This window comes from Sus scrofa, chromosome 3 (assembly GCF_054392235.1).
Source record: "Sus scrofa isolate SSC_HxYL_T2T_F1_AM1 chromosome 3, Sscrofa_HxYL_maternal_Yorkshire_Landrace_v2.0, whole genome shotgun sequence".
NCBI classification, from domain to species: Eukaryota; Metazoa; Chordata; class Mammalia; order Artiodactyla; family Suidae; genus Sus; species Sus scrofa.
The window spans coordinates 89,942,771-89,968,901 of record NC_139385.1 but is presented as its reverse complement, the minus strand read 5'-3'; the positions used below and the strand labels follow the sequence as shown (position 1 = coordinate 89,968,901).

At 37.1% G+C, this 26,131-nt stretch overlaps 1 protein-coding gene across 6 annotated transcripts in view; it reads right to left on the bottom strand.

The window, feature by feature from the left end:
• The window catches only part of PELI1 (pellino E3 ubiquitin protein ligase 1), a 138,323-nt gene that overhangs the window by 3,569 nt on the left and 108,623 nt on the right, over positions 1-26,131 (bottom strand). For all 6 annotated transcript variants that reach the window (XM_085019055.1, XM_085019054.1, XM_085019051.1 and 3 more), the window contains 3 exons: positions 9,780-9,919; positions 6,609-6,738; positions 2,448-2,549 (listed from right to left, as the gene is read on the bottom strand). In XM_085019055.1, coding sequence (XP_084875181.1) covers positions 2,448-2,549; positions 6,609-6,738; positions 9,780-9,850 — 303 coding nt within the window. In that variant the 5' untranslated portion in view covers positions 9,851-9,919. The remainder of the gene's footprint in view (positions 1-2,447; positions 2,550-6,608; positions 6,739-9,779; positions 9,920-26,131) is intronic.

The window sequence follows — 26,131 nt, the reverse complement described above, 5'->3', positions numbered from 1 at the left end:
AATTTCTAATGCTCAAACTTACTGTACTTAACTCTGGGAGCATCTATACCCTTGAAAACTAACCTGTCGGATTTCCTCTGATGTAGTAATCACTTAGAGCACAGAATTAAGGAAATTATGACCCAGAATATAAGAAAACCTCAGGGAATGAAGATTTTAGGATGGCTGAGATTTTTAGGTGGCTGCAGACTTTACCTCTTTGGACAGAAATATATCTATCATGTATTCCTACAGTTTCCTTAAAAGAATATAATGAACATGTAAGTAAATCTTTCATACGTTAAGTAAATCTTTCATGATGACTCCAGGACATTACACTCTGAATACCATTTGTACTAAACTGAAATGCAGTGATGTCTTCAATAAAGGTGTTGTACAAGAACACCGATCTTTATGTTAAAAGGCTTACACAGCCATGCTCTGAAGTCTTATGTATACTTTACAGATTTTCTTATGTCTTTTTTGTCAGGATGTCAACTACCATTTCTTGCTGTTGGGCATACTTGTCTCTAGAAGTAACCAGTTACTCTAATCTTACTAAGGGCTGAAGAATCAAATATCAAACTTCAAAGAATAAGCATTTCAAAAGATTCTTGGTGACTGCCTAAGGGATTCTCCAGCGCAGAAAAGGAATTTCAGTGTGGGAACTTTGTGGCATTCACTTTATATGCCTTCATGTCCTTTTTGTTTTCTTCCTGGTTCTAGGCCCTATTTCAGAGAGACAAGGTTCTCCAAACGAAAGTTCCAGTGGGTGAGGTGTCAGTGTATTAAAAACATCTTCAGAGGTACTAGCCAGTAAAATAAACTAACTTCATTTTGAAAGATTAGTTGAAAATAGGAAATCAGTGGACTAGATGACGAAAGTGACAAGTTCACAGAGTTTTAAAATAAATACTTAGAAATCAGTTCATTAATATATTTGTTATAAAGCAGCACCATAAAAATTAAAAAAAAAAAACATGGTCACTGAGAAAAAATACTGACCCTCTACAAAGAGGACAACTCTTAAAAGTCATTCTTTGCATAGTCGAGCTTTAAGGATTCCTCACATCAGCATGCTTTTAGATAAAACTCTTCAGCACTTCTATCCTTCTATCAAGTATAAAGTCTTAATTTTGTTTGCATAGTTTTAGGGGGAAATTGGTTGATTAACCAATGTAACACGGGGTTTCCCTTTTATTTTTAAGAACATGATATCCGAAAGAAAATGGTCTCAGACCTTTGGAACTAAAAACATTTCCACTATTCCAAGAAATTCAGTATTCCATGAAAAAGGTTGTGCAGAGAGAGTGACTTTAAAGAGATATGACTACAGCAAAGATGCCTCCAGGCCTTTTCACCTTCACTTAATCTTATTAAAAAAAAAAAAAAAAAAAAAAACAGGAGTTCCCGTCATGGTGCAGTGGTTAACGAATCCGACTAGGAACCATGAGGTTGCCGGTTCGCTCCCTGCCCTTGCTCAGTGGGTTAACGATCCGGCGTTGCCATGAGCTGTGGTGTAGGTTGCAGACGCGGCTCGGATTCCGCATTGCTGTGGCTCTGGCGTAGGCCAGTGGCTACGGCTCCGATTTGACCCCTCGCCTGGGAACCTCCATATGCCGCGGGAGCGGCCCGTATAGCAAAAAGACAAAAAATAAAAAATAAATAAATAAACAAAACCAAAAAGCCATTAGGAAGCAATTAGAAGAGCAACACTATCAGGAACTTTATGTCCTATTTATGTTTGTTTCAAAAAACCCCCTAAGAGTTTATAAAACCCAATTATTAAGGGAGACGATATCATGAATACCATGAATTGTGCTTACATCTTTGGGTCTGGCTATCCTATCATCTATCAGTTTATAAAACCATCAACACTGAGTTAGTACAATGAATGAGAAAAATAAAAACCTGTACTGCTCCAGGAGCTTTGACCAAATATATGCTGAGAAATAAGTATGACTTCACATATATATATGTGAATAGATAGAAACTGCCTATACTTCAAGTTGCCTAGAGGAGAGTGAGAACAGCAAAAAAAAAATTCATAAATATGTGCAAAGAATCTCTTAGCTTCCTTTTTTGGCATAAAATAGCTAACAATAATTATGATAGCTACTAATATTAATAGCTAAGTGTTTACCTGGCAAAGTTCTGGGCACTTTAGAGGTACTAACACATCTAAGCCTTGAGTAGGCATCTGAGGGAAGTTCTATTATCTGCACTTTATAGGAGGAAACTGAGGCAGAGAGTGACTAAGTAATGTTTACCAGTTCTGATTTCAGAGCCCATCTCTTAACCATTCTACACAGACTTCTATACATGAAGTTTAGAAATCAATATACATTTTCATAAAATACATTAAAATATGATAATCCTTAATCTGACCATAGCAAAAGTCACTTACAAAATGTTTTTAACTTTTTTGTTTTTAAGGAAAAAACCTCCAAACTTAGATGTTTTAATACCTGAAACATATCAGTGTTGCTGTCATGAGTATATTCAACCACCACTGTCTGGGCCCGAGATAAGGTATATGATATACTATGCTGGTCCTTGTTGCTTATTGCCTAGGAAAGAAAAGATTAATACCAAAAATTAGCAGGTAGGTCAATCAAATCAGATCTTTTCCTATTTACCACAAATGTGACATATTTTACCCCTGAAATTTAGGGTACAGATAAACAACCACTGCATAACCTCAGTTATGACAGTGGATTCTCAGGTTGAGTGGGGTGCAGAAAAATATAGGCAGATCTTTTTTTTTCTTTTTTCAGCCACACTCTGGAAATTCTAGAGCCAGGGACTGAAGTCCAGTCACAGCTGCGACCTAGGCCACAGCTGTGGCAACGCCAGATCCTTAACCCAATGTGCCCGCCCAGGGATCAAACTCACGCTACCGCAGAGACAACATTGGATCCTTGACCTGTTGTACCACAGCAAGAACTCCAACAGACCTCAGTTTATTACACTTTGCAAATACTGCATTTTTTACAAATTGAAGGTTTGTAACAACTCTGCACTGTCAGATGATGGTTAGCATTTTTTAGCAATATTTTTAAATTAAGGTATATAATTTTTTAGACATAATCCTTTTAGCATGCTTAGTAGAATACAGCATACTGTAAACATAACTTATATGCACTGGGAAACAAAAAACTTCGTGTGACTTGCTTTATTATGGTGGTCTGGAACTGACCCTGAAACATATCTAAGGTATGCTTGTATTCTGAAACAATTATAGAGTAGGAACATGAGTTCACTGTATAAAAATATTCTAAAATCTGAGTCTCTCTTTTAAGTATTTCAAATAATAAGGTAATCAAAGCCAAATCCCATGTAGAAACTGAAAGCAGTACTCAGTACTGCTCTGATAAAGGAGAAAATACAAAAATTTTGCAAGATAAGAGGAACTTTTTTATTTATTGCTTTTATTGTAGTTTACAATGTGTTAATTTCTGCTGCACAACAAAGTGATTCAGTTATACACACACACATATACACATTTTTTAAAAAAATATTCTTCTCCATTATGGTTTATCATAGGATCTTGACTATAGTTCTCTGGGATACACAGTAGGACCTCGCTATATATTATAGCTTACATCTGCTAACCCCAACCTCCCACTCTATCCCTCCTCCAAACCCCTCCCCCGTGGCAACCACATGTCTGTAAGAGGAATTGTATTTTTAAAGTAACTCAAAGAGGTATAGAGTTAACAAATAAGCAGAATTAACTGGTTTACCTAACCATTCTGTGACTCTATAGATGACAAATATTTGCCATATGCTGGGCTAGATACATAAAAATTCATAGAATGATTAAATATACCAAAAGGAAATGGATATATTGCTTACGACTGTACTTCTGACTTAGGCTAAACTCAAAACATTGCTAAAAAGAACTTTTCAGTTTTGTTTTCAGGCGTTTTCTATGTATATGAGTTGCTGATAAAATCAGAGGGGGAAAAACCTGCACAAAGGAAATGGAAACAGGTTGCATGAAAGGAAAACAGATTAAAAAAAAAAAGAAGGAAAACAGACATAAAAGAATGACTGTATGCAGCAAAGAGGCTAAATGAAAACTCTTTCTTAACTAGAATGTTGGCATTATAAAATTTTACTTGGTTTCAATTTGCAGCTAATCTGTAATAGAAAAAGCCTTAAAATAATAGCTTTAAGATAATTTAAGATTGCGAAATTTTCAAATATACAAAGAGAAGAAGCAAACACCTGGGTACTAACTACCCACCTTTATCAATCTGACTAATGCCATTTGCTTCGAGTTTTTGAAAAGAAATTAAACTACAGATATAATGAAGGCTGCTTACATGTTCCCCTACTCTCCTCTCCATGGAGGTATCCAACCTCAAGAGTGCAGTGTAGGTCATTCCCATGCATGTACTCAACATGTTTTAGTACACATTTATGTGTTCTTAAACATTACAAAATGGTTTCAAAGGGTTAAAAACCTATAATTACTTTAACTCAGCATTAAGCTGCTGACTTTCCAATGAAATAACTGCTCAGTCTTTTAGAAGTTCATTCTTAATGTTGAAACGGATTTAAAAACACAGGTTTTATGTACTTTGGGATAGTAATCCCTGCTTTGTTTTTTAAACTATTGAGCCTACTCATAGATTAAGAGTAAGAACTATATGGAGTTCCCGTCATAGCTCAGTGGTTAACGAATCTGACTAGGAATCATGAGGTTGCGGGTTTGATCCCTGGCCTTGCTCAGTGGGTTGGGGATCCGGCATTGTCGTGAGCTGTGCAGACGTGGCTCAGATCCTGCATTGCTATGGCTCTGGTGTAGGCCGGTGGCTACAGCTCTGACTCGACCCCTAGCCTGGGAACCTCCATATGCTGCGGGAGCAGCCCAAGAAATGGCAAAAAGACAGAAAGAATAAGAACTATATCAAGTTCTCACTTGACTGGAAAGCAGGGTTTAACTACACTTGCCAGGTGTACACTTCCCAGACTAAACAATTTGTTTTCTCCATGACTTCATTACCGCATTCCTCCAAAATTTAGAGCAAAGAGTCAATCGTTGATCCCTAAGATTCTTGTTGCCTAGTAAAGATGAAAAGGAGCCAACACTGAAAACACTAAGAGCATGACAGTAAAAAATATGAAGAAAAGTACAGAATAGGAAATTACAGAAGTAAGGAGTAGAAAGATTTTCCCTCTGATAGTGGTTCTTGACCAGAGGTAACATTAGTTGTGTAAGGGGCATTTGGAAACACGTAGGTGCATTTTTGGCTGTCGCAATGAATGAGGGCTTAAATGGCATTTACCGGGTAGGGACCAGGAATATTAAATATCCTACGACATGCAGGACAGTCCTGCATAAAGAAAAACTGGCACACCCAAAATGCCAAGAGCACTTCCGTGGGGAAATTCTGGAAAAGAAACTTCTCAGATTGGATCAACAAACCTTTCACTTCCACCACCTGCTTATTATTTATCAGCACATCCCTCTCTGCAAAGGAGCAGAAAGAAAACACCTGAAAGAAATGATTCCTTTTTTACATTCACTAGCTCTCAGGCAGTAAGAGACTGAGACCTACTCAAGGCATGAGGACTCTGTAGATGCCACACGGGATATAAACAAAGCCAAAAATCTAACTCATTTCAGGAATTGGAGCTCTGACATGAAACAAAGCACTATATGCCAATTTCTCTCTCCCGTGTATTTAACATACAAAGATATACATCAGATGGTATAATATTAATGTCCATTCTGGGGCAGCTTAGCTAAAGATATAGGTACTTCCAGAAGTCAAAAAAATTGTGTAATTTTTATTCACTCACCACAGACTCAAATTCAGTCTGTGCTATAAAATTGGAAGTAGAGGAATTCACAGGAAATGTAAAGATATGAAATTCCCACTTATTGTCTATCACTCTAGGAAAAGCCCAAGTTTTCTGAAATGGTGGCCCTGCTCCAGGAGATTTTGGTTGGGAAATAAAAATGGCCCTAGAAGCATTAAAGAGGCCATGAGACTGAGAAGTTATAGACACAAGTAGGTATTTGCTTTCATAGCTATGATTCCATTTAATAAATTATTGAGGTCTACTGTGGTCAAGGCACTATCCTAAAAGCTGTGAGGGTCATAAATAAAAAGTAAATAAAAAACAAGCACATTAACAAAATCTCTGATAAAGATCCTTGGTTAAAAAAAAAAATTACCTCATCCAAACATGCTTCTAGTACCTGAATACACATATTATGCACCACATTCCTTCAGCAGCCCAGGTGGGCCGCTCCAGTACCAATGGGAACGCCCTATTTCCCAGGGCAAACAGCTGCATGGTTTTAAATATTAGATAAAGCCCTGGTCCGCCCAACCCACTTTTTTTTTTTTTTAAATAAGAAAAGGGACTATTTCCTTCTAATTTCCACCCACAGATCCTGGCTTGTTATAAAAGAAAAAAAAGTCCTATGCCTATCCAGATGACAGCTCTTCAAATATCCTATCTCCAAGGTGTCTTTTCCGTCCAAACAAAAGGGAACTTCTAGCAGACAATGTGACAAGAATGCAATATAAACAACATATACGAGACTTACAAGACTTTCAATATCTCTGAGTTTATTTATTTAGGTTTTTGTTTTTTTTTTTTTTTACCTTTGCAGCCTGAGGAGTACAAGCGATATGCACAGTGCTGGGCTTCACCCCATTTGCCTTAGGTCTTTTAAACAAAGCAAACCTACTTTTCCTCCTTCCTCTATCGCCGTTTGGGAGAGATCCATTATACCTGATGAGGAGAAAAAAGTTTAGGTGATCTCTTATAAGAACCACACAATTCTAAAAGAAATGTTTTACTTTGTCTTTGAGGATCGATCCCCAACTAATTATCTATTAGCACATTATAAGTATCTCCAATTAACTTTTAGCAATTGCCGATCCCCAGACCAGCTGCCTAAGGGTAAAACAAAATGAGGTTCTTTCTGGCTACCTTCAAAGTCACAGAGAAGTACCTTTTGGATTACATAGAGCTTTGAATTATCTATATTTTCCTTCCCTTTGTTATTCAGGATAATCAAGAGCTGATTAATGGCATATCTGACTTCTTATGACTCATTCTGGTTTTTTTAAAGGTGAATGTTTGCATGTGCTAATACAACCTTTAAAAGTACAATATGATTTGTTTAAAATAGAATCTCCTTTAATTGTAAACTGAACACTTCATAAATAGCTGAACTTTTGAAATAAGGAATTTTTAGACTTAATTGTTAAGTCTCAGCTACTTGCATGTACACATTCACTTTACTTCAGCAAAACCTTTCAGACTGAACTGTAACTGAGTAGTAAACATATTTTTATTGTTCAGATCTTATGACCATTTCTCCATGATAACATATATATACCTTAAAGGTAAGCAAGTGAGCAAGGACTGAACTAACAGGAAAAAAGTTTCAAACAAAACATTTGGGTGTTTACTATGTACCAGGCACTAGGGGGTTCTATCCCACATATCTCCTCACATAAAAACGCTACAAGATTGGCAGTACTTTCCACTGTTACAGGTTAGGAATTAAGCCATTTTTCAGAGGAATTAAGTTCCCTAGAGGCTCAGAGGAATTAAGTCATTTTCTGAAGGTCACACAAGTGACACTGGCAAAGCCAGAAGTAGAATCCAGGTGTTTTTCATGCTTTTTTCACTTTTTACTGCTTCGTTGCACCATGAACCCTAGCTTAATAATAAACTCTCCTCCCTCGCCTCCCCAAAACATCTTTGATTTAATGGTTTCTCATTGATAGCTGGTTACTCTGGGGGAAATGAGGCAAGGAATGGGAACAACTTTGAGGATGGAAGAGAATATACCTGTAAAACAGCCTACATTAGTGGTTGACAAGGAAGGAAAGGGAGTTTACTCAAAGACCATCAGACATAGAAAATACACTGAACCACTATAAAGTGTAAAACATTCTGATTTCTATTGGAGAAAGCTCTTGCTAGCCTTGCCAGAAGTTCAAAGCAGCACCCCCGGCTGAAACATGAATTTTGCTATCCTAGGCTGTGTGCCCCACCTCCCCCAGACCAATGTAGGCTCCTCACTGCCCCTTCACCACTGTCCACCCAGTGCATGGCCACTTCCTCTTCTGGAGATAAGCTCTCTATTCCCACACTATGCTCCTGCAGCTCAATACTCTTTTCTAAGTAGCAATAGCACAAAACTGACAACCTTATTTAGCTTGACTTCTCCTTCTAGAGCATTAGGAAGAAGCATTATTTGCATTTTAAGACATCAAGTGGAAGATACAGAAATGACCAGTACTGCTAAAGATCAGCTGAGAAACTGCTAGGCTAAAAGAATTTAAACCATAAACTAAATTTTAAATTCTAAGTCTTCAAATGACTCATATTTCCTGCTGAAGAATTTAACTTTGAATAGTTTTTGGTAGTTAAAAACTGTCTGTCATTAATACATCAAAATCTACATGTTATGAAATTATAATATGGTAGTTACTATATAAGTTTATAATCTTTTAAATTGTTTTAGAGAACAAAATTTTATTTAATCTCAAAGGGCCTTAGATGATCTTGTTGAACTGTCGTTTTACAGAAGAGGAAACTAAGGCCCGGAATGGGTTAAGTGACTTGCCTCAGGTCATACAGCTAGCAGTTTGGGAACAAGCACTGGAATCTAGGATTCCCTGGCTTCCAGTCATGCTTGAGCCACATTATCTCCTCAGTTTCTTTTCTTTTACTTTCTTATCTGAAACAATGGACACATTCTCACTTAAAGAAGAATTTGTACCATCCTGATTCTAAAGCATGCTGTCATGTCTGCTAGAGATGCTTTTTAGGCAGGAGAGTAACAGTAGGGGGAAAGTAAATTTCACAATTTCTAGTTTCTGAGATCTGCAGTAAACAGACTGACAAGTGCATCTTAATTCTGACACTTGTGGCAAGTTTAGACTGAATCAACTGAAATAATGGATCATCATCAAAGATTGTCTGAGTTGAATGGATGATATTACTTTGGAAGCAAACAAATACCAAAGTTCTGGGCATCAGAATCATTGTATCATCTTGTTTATACACCTCTTTTCTTCAAATACAGGACCATCAACACAAAGCAACAACTACCCTGAGGTAGCTGGAACACATAAATACTAACCTAAATGAAATGACCTAATGGGGCAGGGGGTTTTGTTGTAAAGTCAGTCGAGGCAAAATTTTCCCAAGATGAGATAGGGAAGACAAATGGACTGGCTATGTGTAATTAGACAAACACACTGTTCACATCATCTTTAAGGTTTGTCCTTTCTAGGAGTGAGAGTGAGGCAAAGTTTGCACAGTATTTGAGTACTTATAAAAGATGACACAAAAATTAAATTGGGGAGGAGTTCCCGTCGTGGAGCAGTGGTTAACAAATCCGACTAGGAACCATGAGGTTGCGAGTTCCGTCCCTGCCCTTGCTCAGTGGGTTAACGATCCGGCGTTGCCGGGAGCTGTGGTGTAGGTTGCAGACGCAGCTCGGATTCTGCGTTGCTGTGGCTCTGGCGTAGGCCGGTGGCTGCAGCTCCGATTCGACCCCTAGCCTGGGAACCTCCATATGCCACGGGAGCGGTCCAAGAAATAGCAACAGCAACAACAACAACAACAAAGACAAAAAAAAAAAAAATTAAATTGGAAGAGTTTCTTAATTTGGTAATATTACTCTGTAGCTTGAAATCTTCTTTGGAAGTAGATAGGATATAAATTCTAAAAAAAAGTACTTTTTAAGCTAAATGTCCGAGTTACCATATATTATTCAATTTTATGCTCATCAGATGGAGAAACCTTACCCTAAGACAATGAGTTCACCATATTTTACTGGTGCTTTGGATGGATGATTTTCTTGATCAGGAGAAAACATGAGCTTGGCTGTCTTTCTCAAATCGTTGTTCACTGGTCAGGAGCCTTGGGACACCTTTTGCATTATTTCCTAAAAGGGAAAAGTTTTCATTAATAACATGAACAATGGAGTTCCCACTGTGGCTCAGTGAGTTACGAATTTGACTGCAGTGGCTCAGATCACTGTGGAGGCACAAGTTTGCTCCACAGCCCAGTGCAGTGGGTTTAAAGGATCCCACGTTGCTGCAGTTGCAGTGTAAGTCGCAGCTGTGGCTCACATTCAATCCCTGGCCCGGGAACTTCCACACGCTGTGGGTGTGGACATAAAATTAAAAAAAATAATAATATGAACAATGAATCTCAGTTTCAACAAAGGTCTTCTTTTCTAGCCATCCTTGTGAGCACAATATTATGCAAAGTATTACATAATAAAGTATGTGACATTCCCAATAATGGTTATATATTCGTTGTAACTAGTTAAATAGATTAAAAATGTAAATCTGAGGATGTCTAGTTCCAGGAAGATGAAGTAGACATAATTTCTGCTAAGTACGACTAAAAACCCTGGACACTGTATATAAAATATAAGAAGACTCTAAAAAGTAGAAAGAAGGCAGACCAGCTAGGGACCTCAGAGTCCAAGGAAGACTCAGCGGTAAGTTCTCTGGGTTCTCTTGCCTCATATATCCCAGACGTAGAGCTGAAGAATCCAGCAACCTGGAAGTGCCAAGTGGCAGAGAGAAAAAACAAACACCCAACAAATGTCAAAGGAACAAGAAAAGGGTAGTCTTAGCAAGACAAAAAACTTTTGACAATAACTACTCTACTGCAGCCAAACACCACAGAAAACACTGTGACCCTTCCACTATCCTTACCATCAAAAGCTGAGTGGGGAGTCCAGACTTCTACCACATGAAGCCATAATGAAGAGGGCTGACCTCCCTGGCCCCGCCCCTGCCACAGGGGGTGTCGGAGCAGGCTAAGGACTTCCACCCAGTTGGCTGGTAACATGCCCCCTCCTCTGCCCTAGTACAGTCAGTGGAGACCACAGGGAGCTTGTACTTCCATCCTGATGCAGCAGTGGTCTACACTCAGGTGTCAATGGAGGCCAAGCAGGGAACCTGGACTTCCATGTCCACCTGGCAGTAACAAGGAAGCTCTCCCTATTTCCCTGATAGAGCAATGTCAGGAAAAAGCCAGGGAAAACAGAAGATATGAATAGTATCCAGAGTGTCAGAACATAATACAAAAATTTCCGTATTTCAAAAGAAAACCATTTATTATTATCAAGAACTAAAAAGAATTAAAACAATGCAAGCAGGTAATCAACAAATACCAAAACTTAGATGATGGAGATATTAGAATTACCTAACAAAGATTTTAAGCCAGTCATGATAAAAATGCTTCAACAATCAATTACAAACATGTTTGGGACAAACCAACAACAACAACAAAAACAGTCTCTGGAAAGAAAGAGAAGACATAAAAAGCTCACTAGACAGGCTCAAACCAGAATGGAAGGGATGTAGTAAAAAATTAGTGAACTTGGAGTTCCCGTCATGGCTCAGTGGTTAATGAATCTGACTAGGAACCATGAGGTTTCGGATTCAATCCCTGGCCTTGCTCAGTGGGTTAAGGATCCGGCGTTGCTGTGGCTGTGGTGTAGGCCAGCAGCTACAGCTCTGATTAGACCCCTAGCCTGGGGACCTCCATATGCTGCAGGAGCGACCCTAGAAAAAACAAAAAGACAAAAAAACCCCACAAAAACAAAAAAAAAAAAAAGGAATTAGTGAACTAGATGACAGAACGTACCCAGTCTGAATAACAGAGAGAAAACAAGACTGGGGGAAAAAAAAAAAATGAACAGAGCCTAATGGACTTGTGGGGCTACAGCAAAAGATCTAACATTTCTATCAATGGCGCCCAAAATCAAAGGATAGCGTAGAGCTGAAAAAGTACTCAAAGAAATAATGGCAAGAGAAACAAAACCACAGACTCAGGAAGGTGAACAAACCCCATAAAGGGTAAAACTAAAGAAATCTATGCCAAGATACATCATAATTAAACTTTTTTGAAAACTAAAGGCAAAGAAAATATCTTGAAAGCAGTCAGAAACTACACCTTACTTACAGGGGGAAAACAATTAGAATGAGAGTAAATTTCCCACCAGAAACTATAAAACCCAGAAGAAAGTGGTTTTGTTTTGTTTTGTTTTTTCAGGTGCTGAAAGAAAACAACTATCAGGCAGATTCCTAGCAAAAAATGGAAGGGAAATGAAGACCTCCTCAGGTGAGAGAAAATTTAGAGAAATGTGACACCAGTAGATCTAGTCTAATAGAATGGCTAGTGGGAATCTTCTAAACAGAAAATAAATAATACATATTTTTTTAAAAACCCTGGAACATCAGAAAAGAAGAAATAACATGGTAGCAAAAAATATGGGTAAATAAACTAAGCGTCTTTTCCTTGAATTTTCTACATTAGGTCTGACGGCCAAAGCAAAAAATGTAACACTGCATGATGTAGTTCCAAATGTATGTAAACTAAATATTTAAGGCAATATATATATGCATTTCTGGGTATTTTTGCCAGAGAAATAAAGACTTACGTTCACACAAATATGTACATAAATGTTCACAGCAGCTTTATTCATAATAGCCCAAAACTGGAATTAACCCAGATGTTCTTTACTGAGTGAATGACTAAGTTGTGGTATATCCATACTATGGAATAGTATTCAGCAATAAAAAGGAAACAACTATTGGCACATTAAACAGCATGGACAGATCTCTAGAGAATTACTAGAGATCTGTCCATGCTGAGTACAAAAAGTTAAGCTCAAATGTTACATAAATGATTCCATTTATATAACATTCTTGAAATGACAAAATTATAGAAATGAAAACAGGTAAGTGATTGCCACAGGTTAAGGAGTGGGTGGAAGTAGGAAGGAAGTGGGCGTTGCTACAAAAAGGCAACAAGAAAGAAACGGTGTGGTGACGGAAATGTTCTACGTATTTATCAAAGCCAAAACTCCGGCTGAGATATCACCACTGGGGGGGAACTGGGTAAAAGGGTACATAGGATCTCTATTATTTCTTAGAGCTGCATGTGAATCTACAATTACCTCAAAATAAAAAATCTAATTAAAAATATAAATTTGGGAGTTCCCGTCGTGGCGCAGTGGTTAATGAATCCGACTAGGAACCATGAGGTTGCGGGTTCGGTCCCTGCCCTTGCTCAGTGGGTTGACGATCCGGCGTTGCCGTGAGCTGTGGTGTAGGTTGCAGACGCGGCTCGGATCCCGCGTTGCTGTGGCTCTGGCGTAGGCCGGTGGCTACAGCTCCGATTCGACCCCTAGCCTGGGAACCTCCATATGCCGCGGGAGCGGCCCAAAGAAATAGCAACAACAACAACAACAAAAAAGACAAAAAGACCAAAAAAAAAAAAAAAAAAAAAAAATATAAATTTGACACAACTATGAAAAACAAAAGACTAGGACTTCTGATAACCTAGAAAAATCACTACAATAAATAATCCCCACAATACTATGACATATATTTTATCAGCAGTTTAATTTAAGAACCAGGTGTTTTCTATACCTATCCTTTCCCTGGTCTTTCTGTTAGCCCTCTTACAAAGGTTCCATAAGAAAACTTTTCTAGTTAGCCCATGAAGTCTCCTGGTTTTTTCCTTCCAACAGCTGATTTCATAGAAAACTCATGAATGAAAAATGCCTATTTCCCTTTTTCTTTATTACAGTGAAATATGTCTGCATAGAAGTATTCTGGAAAGAAGGCAACACAGAGTATTTGTAGCCCAATGAATAAGAACAAGTAGAAGAACAGGCTTAGCTATTTTGACCCCTTTTACCTATCTCTTATAATTGACACACATATTTAGACTAGCAATCCAGGCAAACACTAATGTTTTTTGGTTGGTAAATTTAAAAATTGCTTACTAAATTAAAGAAATCAAACATTCTTTAATATTATTATTATTTTTTTCTTTTTACAGCTGCACTTGTGGCACACAGAAGTTCCTGGGCTAGGGGTCGAATTGGAGCTGCAGCTGCGGGTCTAAGCCACAGCCACAACAGTGCTGTTACCTGAGCAGCAGCTCATGGCAATGCCGGATCCTTAACCCACTGAGCGAGGCTAGGGGTTGAACCCTGCAACCTCACGGACCTATGTTGGGTTCGTAACCTGCTGAGCCACAAGGGGAACTCCTTAAAAATTGTTTTGACAAAAACATTTCCTTCATTCAAATATGCTATAACATCTTCTCATCTCCCCAGATCAATTTACTTTTGATGATCAGATTTTAATATATTAAACTATTTGGAGTTTAGAGAAGCCAATATATAGGTATATCACCATAATTACGAGACAACAGGTTTGTGCAGAAATGTTCATTTTAGTAAAATAAACTATACTGATCAAATCCCCCATTTAGAAAAAGAAATGGATATGGAGCTAACTAAAACCTTCAATGTAAAAATGCAAGTTTTAAGAAAAATTAACCAAAGAACAATTTCAGTTCCAAATAACAAGACCATTTGGCCCACACTAAATCATATTTTAATATGTGACCATGTATCCACATCCTTTTATTTCCTTCCTAAAGAAGCATCTCATTTTAAAAAGCTAAGATGAAGCTTCATTAGAGGCTTTAATTGTGTTCTTCTTAGACAATTAAGGTACTGCCATCAAATATGAATACATTGCTTTGACACATTTGTGACTAAGAACAGCAAGAATTAAAATTTTAATAACTAGAATTAATTACTTTTAAAATTTAAATTAAGTTTTAAAACATTGTCTCCACTTGGATTCCTTTTTAAACTTTCTATTTTTAGGAAGTGGTGGTTTTCCATTTATAGCAGCAAAATATTTCCTCTAAAAAACTTAAAGAAGTCAGGAGTTCCCGTCGTGGCGCAGTGGTTAACGAATCCGACTAGGAACCATGAGGTTGTGGGTTCGGTCCCTGCCCTTGCTCAGTGGGTTAACGATCCGGCGTTGCCATGAGCTGTGGTGTAGGTTGCAGACGCGGCTCAGATCCCGCGTTGCTGTGGCTGTGGCGTAGGCCAGTGGCTACAGCTCCGATTCGACCCCTAGCCTGGGAATCTCCATATGCCGTGGGAGCGGCCCAAGAAATAGCAAAAAGACAAAAACAAAAAAAAAAAAAAAAAAAACTTGAAGTCAGTTTCAATAGTACTAGTAAGTACACAGATACGGCAAAAATCGGAAACTAAGTGATTATCTGGCTGACTCTAGTTTATAGATAACATGGCTAGCAAGTATTAGCCTATGTTCTAGTTCTAACTCTCTTTGAACAAAGACAATCTGGCTCCTCATCTCTAAAAATGAAGGGACTAAAGTAAATAAAGAGAACTCTGGAGGTGGAAATATATAAGAGATCATCTGGTCCTAACAAAAGAATTTACAATAATGTGCGCTACATTACAGCACTATAGATTTAGTCCTACTGCCTCCAGAAGCAAATGGAACAATTTTTAACTTTAACAGGGAATTAAGAGTAACTCTGGGGTTTACTCACCATTCTATACTTTCTAGAGCCCTTGACCAAATTAGCCAAGAAAAAAAACATATTCCCAATTATTCTTACTCTGGTTAGGTCCCTTCGAAGGCCTGATTTGGGATATTTTATCAGTGATATCAAAATTTCAATCACAGGAACACACTTAAACTTGGCTTTTATTTCTGTATCTAATAATGTAAAATCTATTATACTTTAGTCCTATTAGTTATGTATACACTAGTTATATATGACCAAAGATAAACAGTTTTCTTACACTGAAATGGCATATAATTAATCAATATGTAACTGACATTCTTAAACTATGAATAAAATGTGCCATGATAGCTATTTCTCTGGAAAGGTTCCCTTTCATTGTAATTCTAATACATGCTGACAGGTAACTGTTAGAAATCTTTATGTATTCTGAAGAAAGATTCAAGATCTTCTCAATGGTTTAAAATCTTAAACAAAGCCCAGCAGCTAAATAGGAATCTTACACTTTCTTTATATGTCCTCTGTATTTTAAAATCTGAGTAAGACACAGATTTGTCTTCAAAATCAATTTCTGAAGTCATGCTCCTGAGAACATGAAATGGGTATATACATAAAGTATATTCTAATGCCTCAATTACTGGCCCCATCTGTTGAAAATCAATTAAATTAGTTGGTCTGACCCCATATATTCAGTCTTATCCCAATGTGATCTAGCACAAAAAACATGAAATAGCACCATTAGCATTACATGAGATTGGAAAAAATGAGAGAGAAAATCTCAGTAAGACGACAAGTCTGTTTTCTATAATATCTATTACTCTGAAGTGCTGCTTGATCCTTGAAAATTATACATGCTGTTCTCACCAGCAGAGATCTTCTCAAATTAGATGATTTTTTAAAAGAAATGTATTGTGGAGTGCGTGGTTTTTTTTGTGTGTTTGGGGGCTAGGAAAACCTGAAAAATTAGCCATAACATACATATTTCTTAGAAATAGTTTCATTAATTTGATACAACATTCTAATCATCTGTTCTTTAAAGGCCAGTGAAATACAACTTTTCTTATCAAGTCTTCACAAAGAAAAAGAACTTTCTATAACATGTAACTCTCTATACTATGTAATTGTCAGTTTTACCTTAACAAGGAAAACTGGGAAATCCATCTTTGTTCAAATTGCTCCCTCAACATAACATTTTCCCCCTATTACTTACATTGCACACAGCCTTTTGCTTACTACCTACTAGACACAAGTACAAAATTCCTGTCCTGAAAAATAAAAAGAAGCAAAACAAACACTAAGCAAGGGACAAAACAGATCTTAAGAAGATGTTTACATAATCTTTTGAACACTTCTATTTTGGTTGGCAAGTGAGTAGGCACAAGAGGTGATTAAAAAAAAGGAAAATGTTTTAAAACATGAAAACGTTATAATGCTTCTTTATGGTGAAAAATATAATGTGGATTGCATATATTATCTCTGATGAAACAGATTTCCATCTATGCTAGAGCTCCCTTGTGGTTGATTTCAAAAGTGTGACAAATAGAAGGAACTGTTTTGGTATATTTGTGGGAGCTCTTTTATGAAATCAATTTAGCTGATGACTGGAGGGAGGTAAATTTATAGCAGTTTCTTGATAAGAGTGAAAAATTAATCACCTTCTTCCTTCTTTCACCATCAGCAGGTTTAATAAGCAGTATTTTCTCCATAAAAGGCAAAAAGGGATAGGAGAAATAATGGTGTCATCTATTAGAGTATGAGGCGACTACTTTACTCTCTGCAGGTATCTTCTGGCTTCTTAGTAGAGCTGAAGGAAGTGAAGACCATGTTCCCCTTCTCCAGAGAGAGGGCACACACAGCCCCACCAGACAAACTCCCAACCTCCCCCTTTAGGGTGGCCAAATGACATGCTGATACTATATCAGCTACATAACATATTTTCATCCTGACGAGAATGCAATTAACATCTTTCCCAAAGACAGTATTTGTTCCTTTAAACTAGGGTTTCTCAACACTGGCACTACTGACATTTTGACAGGGATGGGGTGGCCATCTGGACACTGTAAGTTCAGCAGCATCCCTGGCCTTTATACACCATAGATGCCATAGCATCCCATGTTGAAAAATGTCTCACCTTCCCACCCCTACCCCCAACTTCCTCCCCACCCTTCACCCTAAGAACCTCTGCTCTAATCTCAAATTGAGGATGACCATTTTTTTAGTTCAGGAATTTCCCCTATTTTTGGTATAATGCTTGGTACATACAGTAAGGTATTTAATAAACATTTCCTTACCACCATAATCATACTGATGTCTTAAAAGGTTACTACCAAGCCTTATGATAAGGGAAGGCAAGGTAGCTAGTTTTAGTATTTTATTGGATTTGATAAGAGTGGCTGGGAATGAAAATGGGAGAACTATCATTTTACATTGATGGTAATTATTAATATTTTTTGCACTTGAATTATTTTAACATTGCAGCAACCTCTCTCAAGTGATGGAGGAAAGGGGCTGGAATTGGGGTGGCCAAAGAAGTAACTGTAAGGCCAGACAGTGCTGGGTAGCCTGACATTTAGAGAAAGGCTAATGTGTGGAGGCCAGATAAGGAAATATCTTTTTGACCTAGGGGGACCCATACCTAGAAAAACCAAAATCAGGCTTTGGAAAGCATGGAGCACTACTTTTAAATCCAAAGGGGTATCAATTTGAATCAGCCTGGGATTAAGGTCTCTCCTGTACTTGCACAGAACATTAATCAGTGAAGTGCTTTCACCTAAGATTATTTTATTTAACCCTCACAATAGCCTTGTGAATTAGATAGTAAAGTCTTATTAACTCCATTTTCCAGATAACAGAGGTTGTCAGTCAGAAAGGCCAATGACTGGTTCAAGACCAAAAAGATAGTATTTGGCAGAGCTAGAATTGAAACCCATATGTTAGTTAAATGTATATTAACTCATTTAATCTCAATCACAACTATAAAAGTACAATCATTTATTCCCATATTATAAATGGGAAAACTGATGCTCCTAGAAGTAGCCAGCTTTTCTGATACTACTAATCACACCCCAGACAAGATTGGGTGGGGCTGATTCCTAAATAAGAGACCCTATTATGGGACTATTCAGGAGAGGGGCTCAAAAGCAAAATAAACTCTAGACAAGTTACACTACACAGACTAGTAACAGCTATGCAAACATGACTAGGGCTTTTTGAGATTATTTGAACCTTTGTCACTTCCTCAGTGCTCACTGTATTTGTCAACCCTGTTTCCTGGTAGTGACCAACGATAAAAACATCAGTAAATGAAGTAGACTTTGCACACTTACTTTAAAAATGGAAGAGGAGAAAGGAAATCAAGGGGAAATGCAGGAAATTACACCAAGACAGATTTCTAGCACCATCAGGAAGGAAAAGGAAATAAAAAACAAAACAAAACAAAAAAAACCCCAACATGTATTATTAGAAATGAGTACAGACAGTCTAGGGACAGAAGGCTTGCATGCATTCTCAGAAAAGTGACAGACAAGAGAAAACTTCAGGGCAGTATTCCTGCCTAGGCAAGGAGGTCTAAATACAATCTTGCCACCCTACACCAAAATGATCACTTAATTTCCCACATTTAGAAAATGTATTTTAAAAGATACAACTAAGGATTCAAATATTTTTTATTATCTCTGCCCGAGCTTAGCTTATATTCAACCCATTTAGATCACCAAAGTTCTTAAAATGATAATACGCTTCTCAGAAAACAAGACCAGAAATTCCCCTAAGTTTAACCACTCAAGTTCCAAAAGAAAATTTTGCAGAAAGCAGCCAATTTGGCAGGATTAGATAGTTATTTGGAACATAAAACATCTGATAAAAGTACATTCAAGGGAAATTCTATAATTTTCTGAAGTCAGCATGCAACAATGGCAGGCAACTCATGCTTGTGCTACCCCTTTTCTCATGGTGTCCAACACTTCCTGGGTTAAGTCTCTGCGTCAAACACTTAACACGTATCAGCTGATTTAATCCCCAGAACAACTTTAGGAGGTAGGAACTATTATATTCATTGTTTAATAGAGAAGAAAAATCAAGACTACAACTCAAACTCTAGCTAGCACTCTGGAACTGCTGAAACAAATTGAGTTTAAAATTAAAAGGACACAGCGGGGGAGGGGGAGGAAAGAACTACAGTAGAAAACTAAACAACAAACAAGAAAATTCCCCAACTCTTTTCTGACTATAAGTATTGAGTGAGAGTTTATATAAATGCTATTGCCCTAATATGGGAATAAACTTCTATAATATTAACTAATCATTTAAATTTTCGTGGTAATTCAATGAATTTTAAAGCTTGGTTTAAGAGTCCCTTGCATAAAATTTAAACTTGAAAAAAATTAATGGATCTTCCCCAACTACTTTAAATGTATACCAACCTATGAAATTAAAAAATGTAATACAGAGTCCACATTCCACAGAAAGTATTGTGCAATAATTAGTTTCGACAGATATTCCCAGAAATTAGGGTTTTCTCTAGTTCTTATTTTTAATTAAAACACTGATCGAAATACATGCATTTAAAAAAGGTAAAAGGAGTTCCCATCGTAGCGCAGTGGTTAACGAATCTGACTAGGAACCATGAGGTTGCGGGTTCGGTCCCTGCCCTTGCTCAGTGGGTTAACGATCCAGCATGCCGTGAGCTGTGGTGCAGGTTGCAGACGCGGCTCGGATCCCGTGTTGCTGTGGCTCTGGTGTAGGCTGGTGGCTACGGCTCCGATTCGACCCCTAGTCTGGGAATCTCCATATGCTGCAGGAGCGGCCCAAGAAATAGCAAAAAGACAAAAAAAATAAAATAAAATAAAATTTAAAAAATTAAAAAGGTAACAACAAATAGTCTCAAAGTATCTCCCCCAAGATGTTTATTAATTATATTATTTTACTATAGTTATTAATTCTAAAGGGGAAAATAGTAACTTCTCAGTGGGAGAAACCTGACAAGACACCATCTTAACAGATCAAGGTTAATATTATCTGAAATAAAACATTGTGATATCATGTATTCTCTGATTATGATGCATCAAAGACACATCACTTCTGTGGGTTTGTTTTTTGGGTTTTTTTTTTTTTTTTGCCAAAAAATGCATAACCTTGATCTAATCAGGAGAACATATCAAAACAACCCAAATAGACAAACATTCTACAAAATAATGATCAATATTCAAAAGTGCCAAGGTCATCAAAGACAAAGACTGAGAAACTCCCCAATTGGGGGAGATTAAAGAGATGCAACAACTACATGGGATAAGGGATCAGGAATTGGATCCTTGAACAGAAAATTGACAGTGAAAAACTGGAATTTGAATACTGCCTACAGTTTAGTAATAGCATTGTATCAACATTAATTTCCTGGATATATCAATTATTAACATTAGCTGAAGCTGAGAAAAGGGTATATGTAAACTCACTGTATTACTTTTCCAATTTTTCTCTAAGGCTAAGATTACTTCAAAATAAAAAGTTAAAAAAAAAGAGACAATAATAATAGACAACAATTCTATAAATTTAATAAAATTTTAAAAATAAAAACCTTCAGTAAAAATTAATTCAAGATTCAAAGTTTGCCTCCTTTTAGCCTTCTCACCACCTACAGGTCCAAGATTTCTAGTTATACTGGTCCTGTCAAATTGCAGCATCTGGTCTCATGTTTTACTCTGATGTGAAAATGCTGATCCACAGCCTTTTTGATGAGGAAAGTTGCTACTAAACAAATGTGGCCACTCACAGACTGAGTGATATCTGAACCAATGTGATGCATCTAACACTGATCTGAATTTGGCAGAATCACGCTCTACAATTTTTTTCTTTTAAAAAAGTTACGACTGGAGTTCTCGTTGTGGCGCAGTGGTTAACAAATCTGACTAGGAACCATGAGGTTGTGGGTTCGAACCCTGGCCTTGTTCAGTGGGTTAAGGATCTGGCATTGCCATGAGCTGTGGTGTTGGTCACAGACGCGGCTCGGATCCCATGTTGCTGTGGCTGTGGTGTAGGCCGGTGGCTACAGCTCCAATTAGACCCCTAGCCTGGGAACCTCCATATGCCGCGGGAGCGGCCCTAGGAAAGACAAAAAGACAAAAAATAAATAAATAAATAAAGTTATGACATAAGGGAACTTTTGCTATTGAATGATCTAGGTGGTTTTATTAGAAAATGCTTTGTACATGGAATTATTTCATAGCTTTTGAATTAATGCTATATATTCAAACCTTTAAACAGTATTTTGAGTTCTTTCTACCTACACACAAAAATCCTGGTCTTAAAGAGTTTATAAAAGGGAATAAAAAAGGGAGCTGAGAGAAAGTTGGGAAGCAGTAGCCCTGGGTAATTTTGACACATTTCATTTAAAAAAAAATGAGGGAGTTCCCATTGTGGCTGGGCAGGTTAAGAACCCAACAGGGTGTCTGGAGGGATGCAGGTTTGATCCCTGGCCTTGCTCAGCAGGTTAAGGATCTGGCATTGCTGAAGCTCAGATCTGGCACTGCTGTGGCATAGGCCTGCAGCTGCAGCTCCCATCTGACCCCTAGCCTTGGGAACTTCCATATGCTGCACATGTGGCCATAAAAAGAAGAAAAAAAAAATCCTGAAAAGCCTGAAAGTCAAATACTTTCCTGAATTATTCACTAATTATTTCATTATGATAGTGTTTCCTTCAAACTAGAAGAGACACTTATGAAGGACTAAGCTATGACTGCCTAGGGCCAACCCTGAGAACTCTGGCCCATGACAGTCATGAGGCTCCCTCATGAATTCTCAAATCTACAAACCAGTTCTGTAGCAAACGATCTTCTTTGCTACAAAATGGGGACAATGTTTTCCACACTTCATGGGATTTTGTCACCAGAACTGAATGAGAACAACAAAGCTTCACTGAGATTTGTATGTTGGACCATCTGCTTGGTTCACTCACTAAATATAAGTCATAGAATTTTTTTTTTTTTCTTTTTCTTTTTTGGCTGCCCCATGGCATATGGAGTTCCTGGGCCAGAGATCAGATCCAAGCCTCAGTTGTGACCTATGCCAGAGCTGCGGCAATATCGGATCCTCTAATTCACTACACGTGTGCCCAGCTGGGGATCGAACCTGCTTCCTGGTGCTGCAGAGATGCCACCAAACCTTTTGCATCACAGCTGGAACTCCAGTCATGGGATTTTGAGTCTCTTAAAATTATTAGAACTTAAAATTATTAGAATTATTATTAGAGTTAAACCCATGATTTTCAAAGACCTAATGCAACATTAAAAAAATCAAGTACTTGTTAAATGTAGTTAGGCATACAAAGTTGGCTTTAGTAATACTTTGTTAATTTAATGATGTTGCTGCCTCATCACCTAAGACAATTATTTTCTCAGAGATGTTTCATATCTCAGTATCTAAACAAATGTTTATAATCTGTTCTTTGTAGATAACCTTGATATCATGTAAAAAGTTTTTCCATTGCTCATAATATATAACAGGCCCTGAAATATAATCAAAAGCCTCAAAGATTGCTATAATTAATTTCAAGGTTGAATGCTATATAAATGTGATTCTCAATAGTGGAAACAACTACATCTAAATCAAATAAGATTTAATATAAGTATTTCCTGCTCTTACAGGGAAGTTAAACTCTTTTATAGTTTCACAATTCCATTATATGCTTTATTAAAAAGGAATGGGAGGAGTTCCCACTGCGGCATTGTTTCTGTGGAGATGTGGATTCAATCCCCAGCCTAGCAGAGTGCATAGTGCATTAAGGATCCAGTGTTGCCACAGCTGTGGCGTAGGTTGCAGCTGTGGCTCAGGTTTAATCCCTGGCCCAGGAACTTCCACGCGCCATGCATATGGCCAAAAAAAGAAAAAAGAATGGGAAAAGAGAAATGTTGAAAATTCAAATTACAAATTAATCTCTAATTTTTTTTTCTAACAGTAAAGCAGCTACTTACAGAGAGAAGTCACAATTAAAAGATGACAAAAAATAAAAGATGACAACTCAATGAGAACAAGAAAGCTGCACTGAGATTTGTATGCTGGGCCATCTGTTTGATTCACTCACTAAATATAAGTCATAGAACAAAAGTTTCATGTTATAAGTTTTAACTTTCTCTCTTGGTTCATGAAAAGTTCTCAAAAGTAACAGCAGCTATCTCTCTTTGACCATATCATAATGTTTTCCCCATAAATTTTTATAGCAGTAATTTAGAGACATTGTGTGTGGGAGGTTAAGAACATCTATTTTTTAGCAGACTGAATATTTTAAATCACTCAGTATGGTATTCCTATTTAACTCCTTTCATTAGGAAAATAATACACACATATAACTGGGAAATGTCTACAAATTTCCCCTCTCCCCTCTGATTATTGTTATATTATCACATTACAAATACCCCAACTAGGTAATTTATTTATGATCAATTTTTCCTAATTTGCAACTTTTCTCTTGTCAATGACTTAACTTGTCACATACACAAAGACAGTGAATACTGTCCCCTCATAGATAAGAAGATTTGATTAAAAATGTATACACATTACTGGGCAGCATGTCAGTATTCTAGCAAACATTCAGTTTTTCATGAATTTTCCATAAAAAGAAAAAAAATTTCAGTTACATCTGTCCTTTTAATGAAAAGAAAATGCTTCAAAAAAGAATAGCGCTGGGAACTTATATCCGTTCGTTTTTTAGCAGAAAGAGCCTCACCCCTCCAATCATTATATTAAATTTTTCCTACCACTTCAAAGAAGAAAAACAAAACATTCAGGTAGAAGCATTACCTGAAATTCTTATAAACCAAGACTCTCAATATCAGAAAAAAATCTTTATAATGTTTTTACCTTGTAAAATTGTTTAGTAAATTATAGTTATCTCAGAGCCCTAGATCTCTCTGAGAGGACCTCAGGAGATTCTGAATAAGCTTCCAACAGATAATCAAAGTACAATGATAGCACCATCATTCTGGCTACCAAACAATTTCCTTTGGAGAGCAATGCAATTCTCAAATTTAATAATTCAAAAGAAAACAATGGACAACACTGAGTTGCGAAGCATGCTAAAAATACTGTAGCTTAGATTGGAAAAATATTGCAAATGAAGAGTTTTCAGTTTTCTGCTGATCAACAGTCGACAGGCAATAAACCCCTGTAGTTATTTTTCTTAGACCTTCTTTAAGACTAATGGGAGGTGAGATTAATTGTATAAACCTCCCTAAAAACACAAAAGCCTTGGAGCCTGAGATTTATTCAACCCTTTTCCTAAGAGGGAAGGAAACATAATTTATACATAACATGGCTCTAAAATTAAATGTGAAAAAATGTGAAAAAAAAAATATAAACCATCTGATGATTCAAATCATTCCTTTTACAACCCTACCTTTAACCTGTAGCACTGACAATATGACACTTAAAATTAAGTCAGAAAATACCTACCTCTTTATTCCATTGCTATCACATGCTAGATCAACAACCTTCTCACCAAAGGATAAAATCCAGATAGTACCAAAGCATCTTCCAATTATACTTGGAATCACACACAGAAAAGCAGTCTGCTCAGTGTTCTTTCACTGAAGCACCTCATAATGTGTGTGGGTGGGCCTGCGTTACGCAAAATAGGTAAACACTCTATAAGTCTAGGTTCTATTGGCTGAAGTGAGAATTCACTTTTCTTTCCCTCCTCCCTAAGGAAGTCTGTGTCCCAAAAGGGGAAAAACGGAAGTAAGAAAGCACAGAACAATTTTTAACACAGGCTGAATTTCAAGTTATGGAACAAGATACTTCAAAAGGGAGTATTCTATTTCTTAAAAGGCTGACTGAATTAACTATATAAATGCTCTATAAAATTAGAAATATAACTAAGATACTAAACGACCTTCCCATAGTAGAGTAATAGCCTATTTTAACAGATTTAGTACAATGTTCAATCTAAGAAACACTCCATTTTTAAAGAAACAGATGCATCAATACAACTCATATGTAAAGAAAGAGTGCCCTTTGAGAACTATTAAATGAAGCAGATTTTCTTGTTTTATAAAAAAACTACATTATCACAGGCATAAGAAAAGGTAAACATTCAATCACATTTTCAATTGACCATGCTTGCTTATTTCCAGCTTTATACTTTAAAATAGATTCACTGGGTGCTCATGAACATGGAAAAATGATAGCAGTACTAAGAGGGAACTGGGATTGTGCAAATTTCACTCAGCAGCTACTGATTCTGCTGCTTTTAGATTATCCTACTCTGTAAACTTCATCTGAGGAGCCATTGCCTGCTTCTCCAAAATTCCCCTGCACCTTTTCTTAAGAAATGTGTTTTCTTATGGTGAAAAGTTATATATGGAATTTGTATAGTGCTATACACAGCCAAAGACGAACCTGCTTTGTGCTTAATACAGTTAAGATTTTTTAAAAGCATGCTAAATTAAGTCATTAAGGAGTAAAATGCTGGATCATACCTGTTCAACAAGCTGTATATGCAAACCAAGTATACTCTTCACCTATTACAGTGTTGTTCAGCTTGAGTCTAAGGGGCATATGCTCTTACATAAAAATACTTTTGGTAGCCCTAAGTCTAATAATATCTTGCCACAAAATGAAACCCCTTTATCTTATGGCTATAAGTCTACTTCTATTGCTACCCAGCATTCCATAACTGTGTCACATCCCCTGAAGCTATTCTTGAGTAAATTTGCATAATGTTTCTTTTGCTCGTTCTGCTGGCAGCAGGCACACTTATGTTACTGTGAAGTAAATCTGC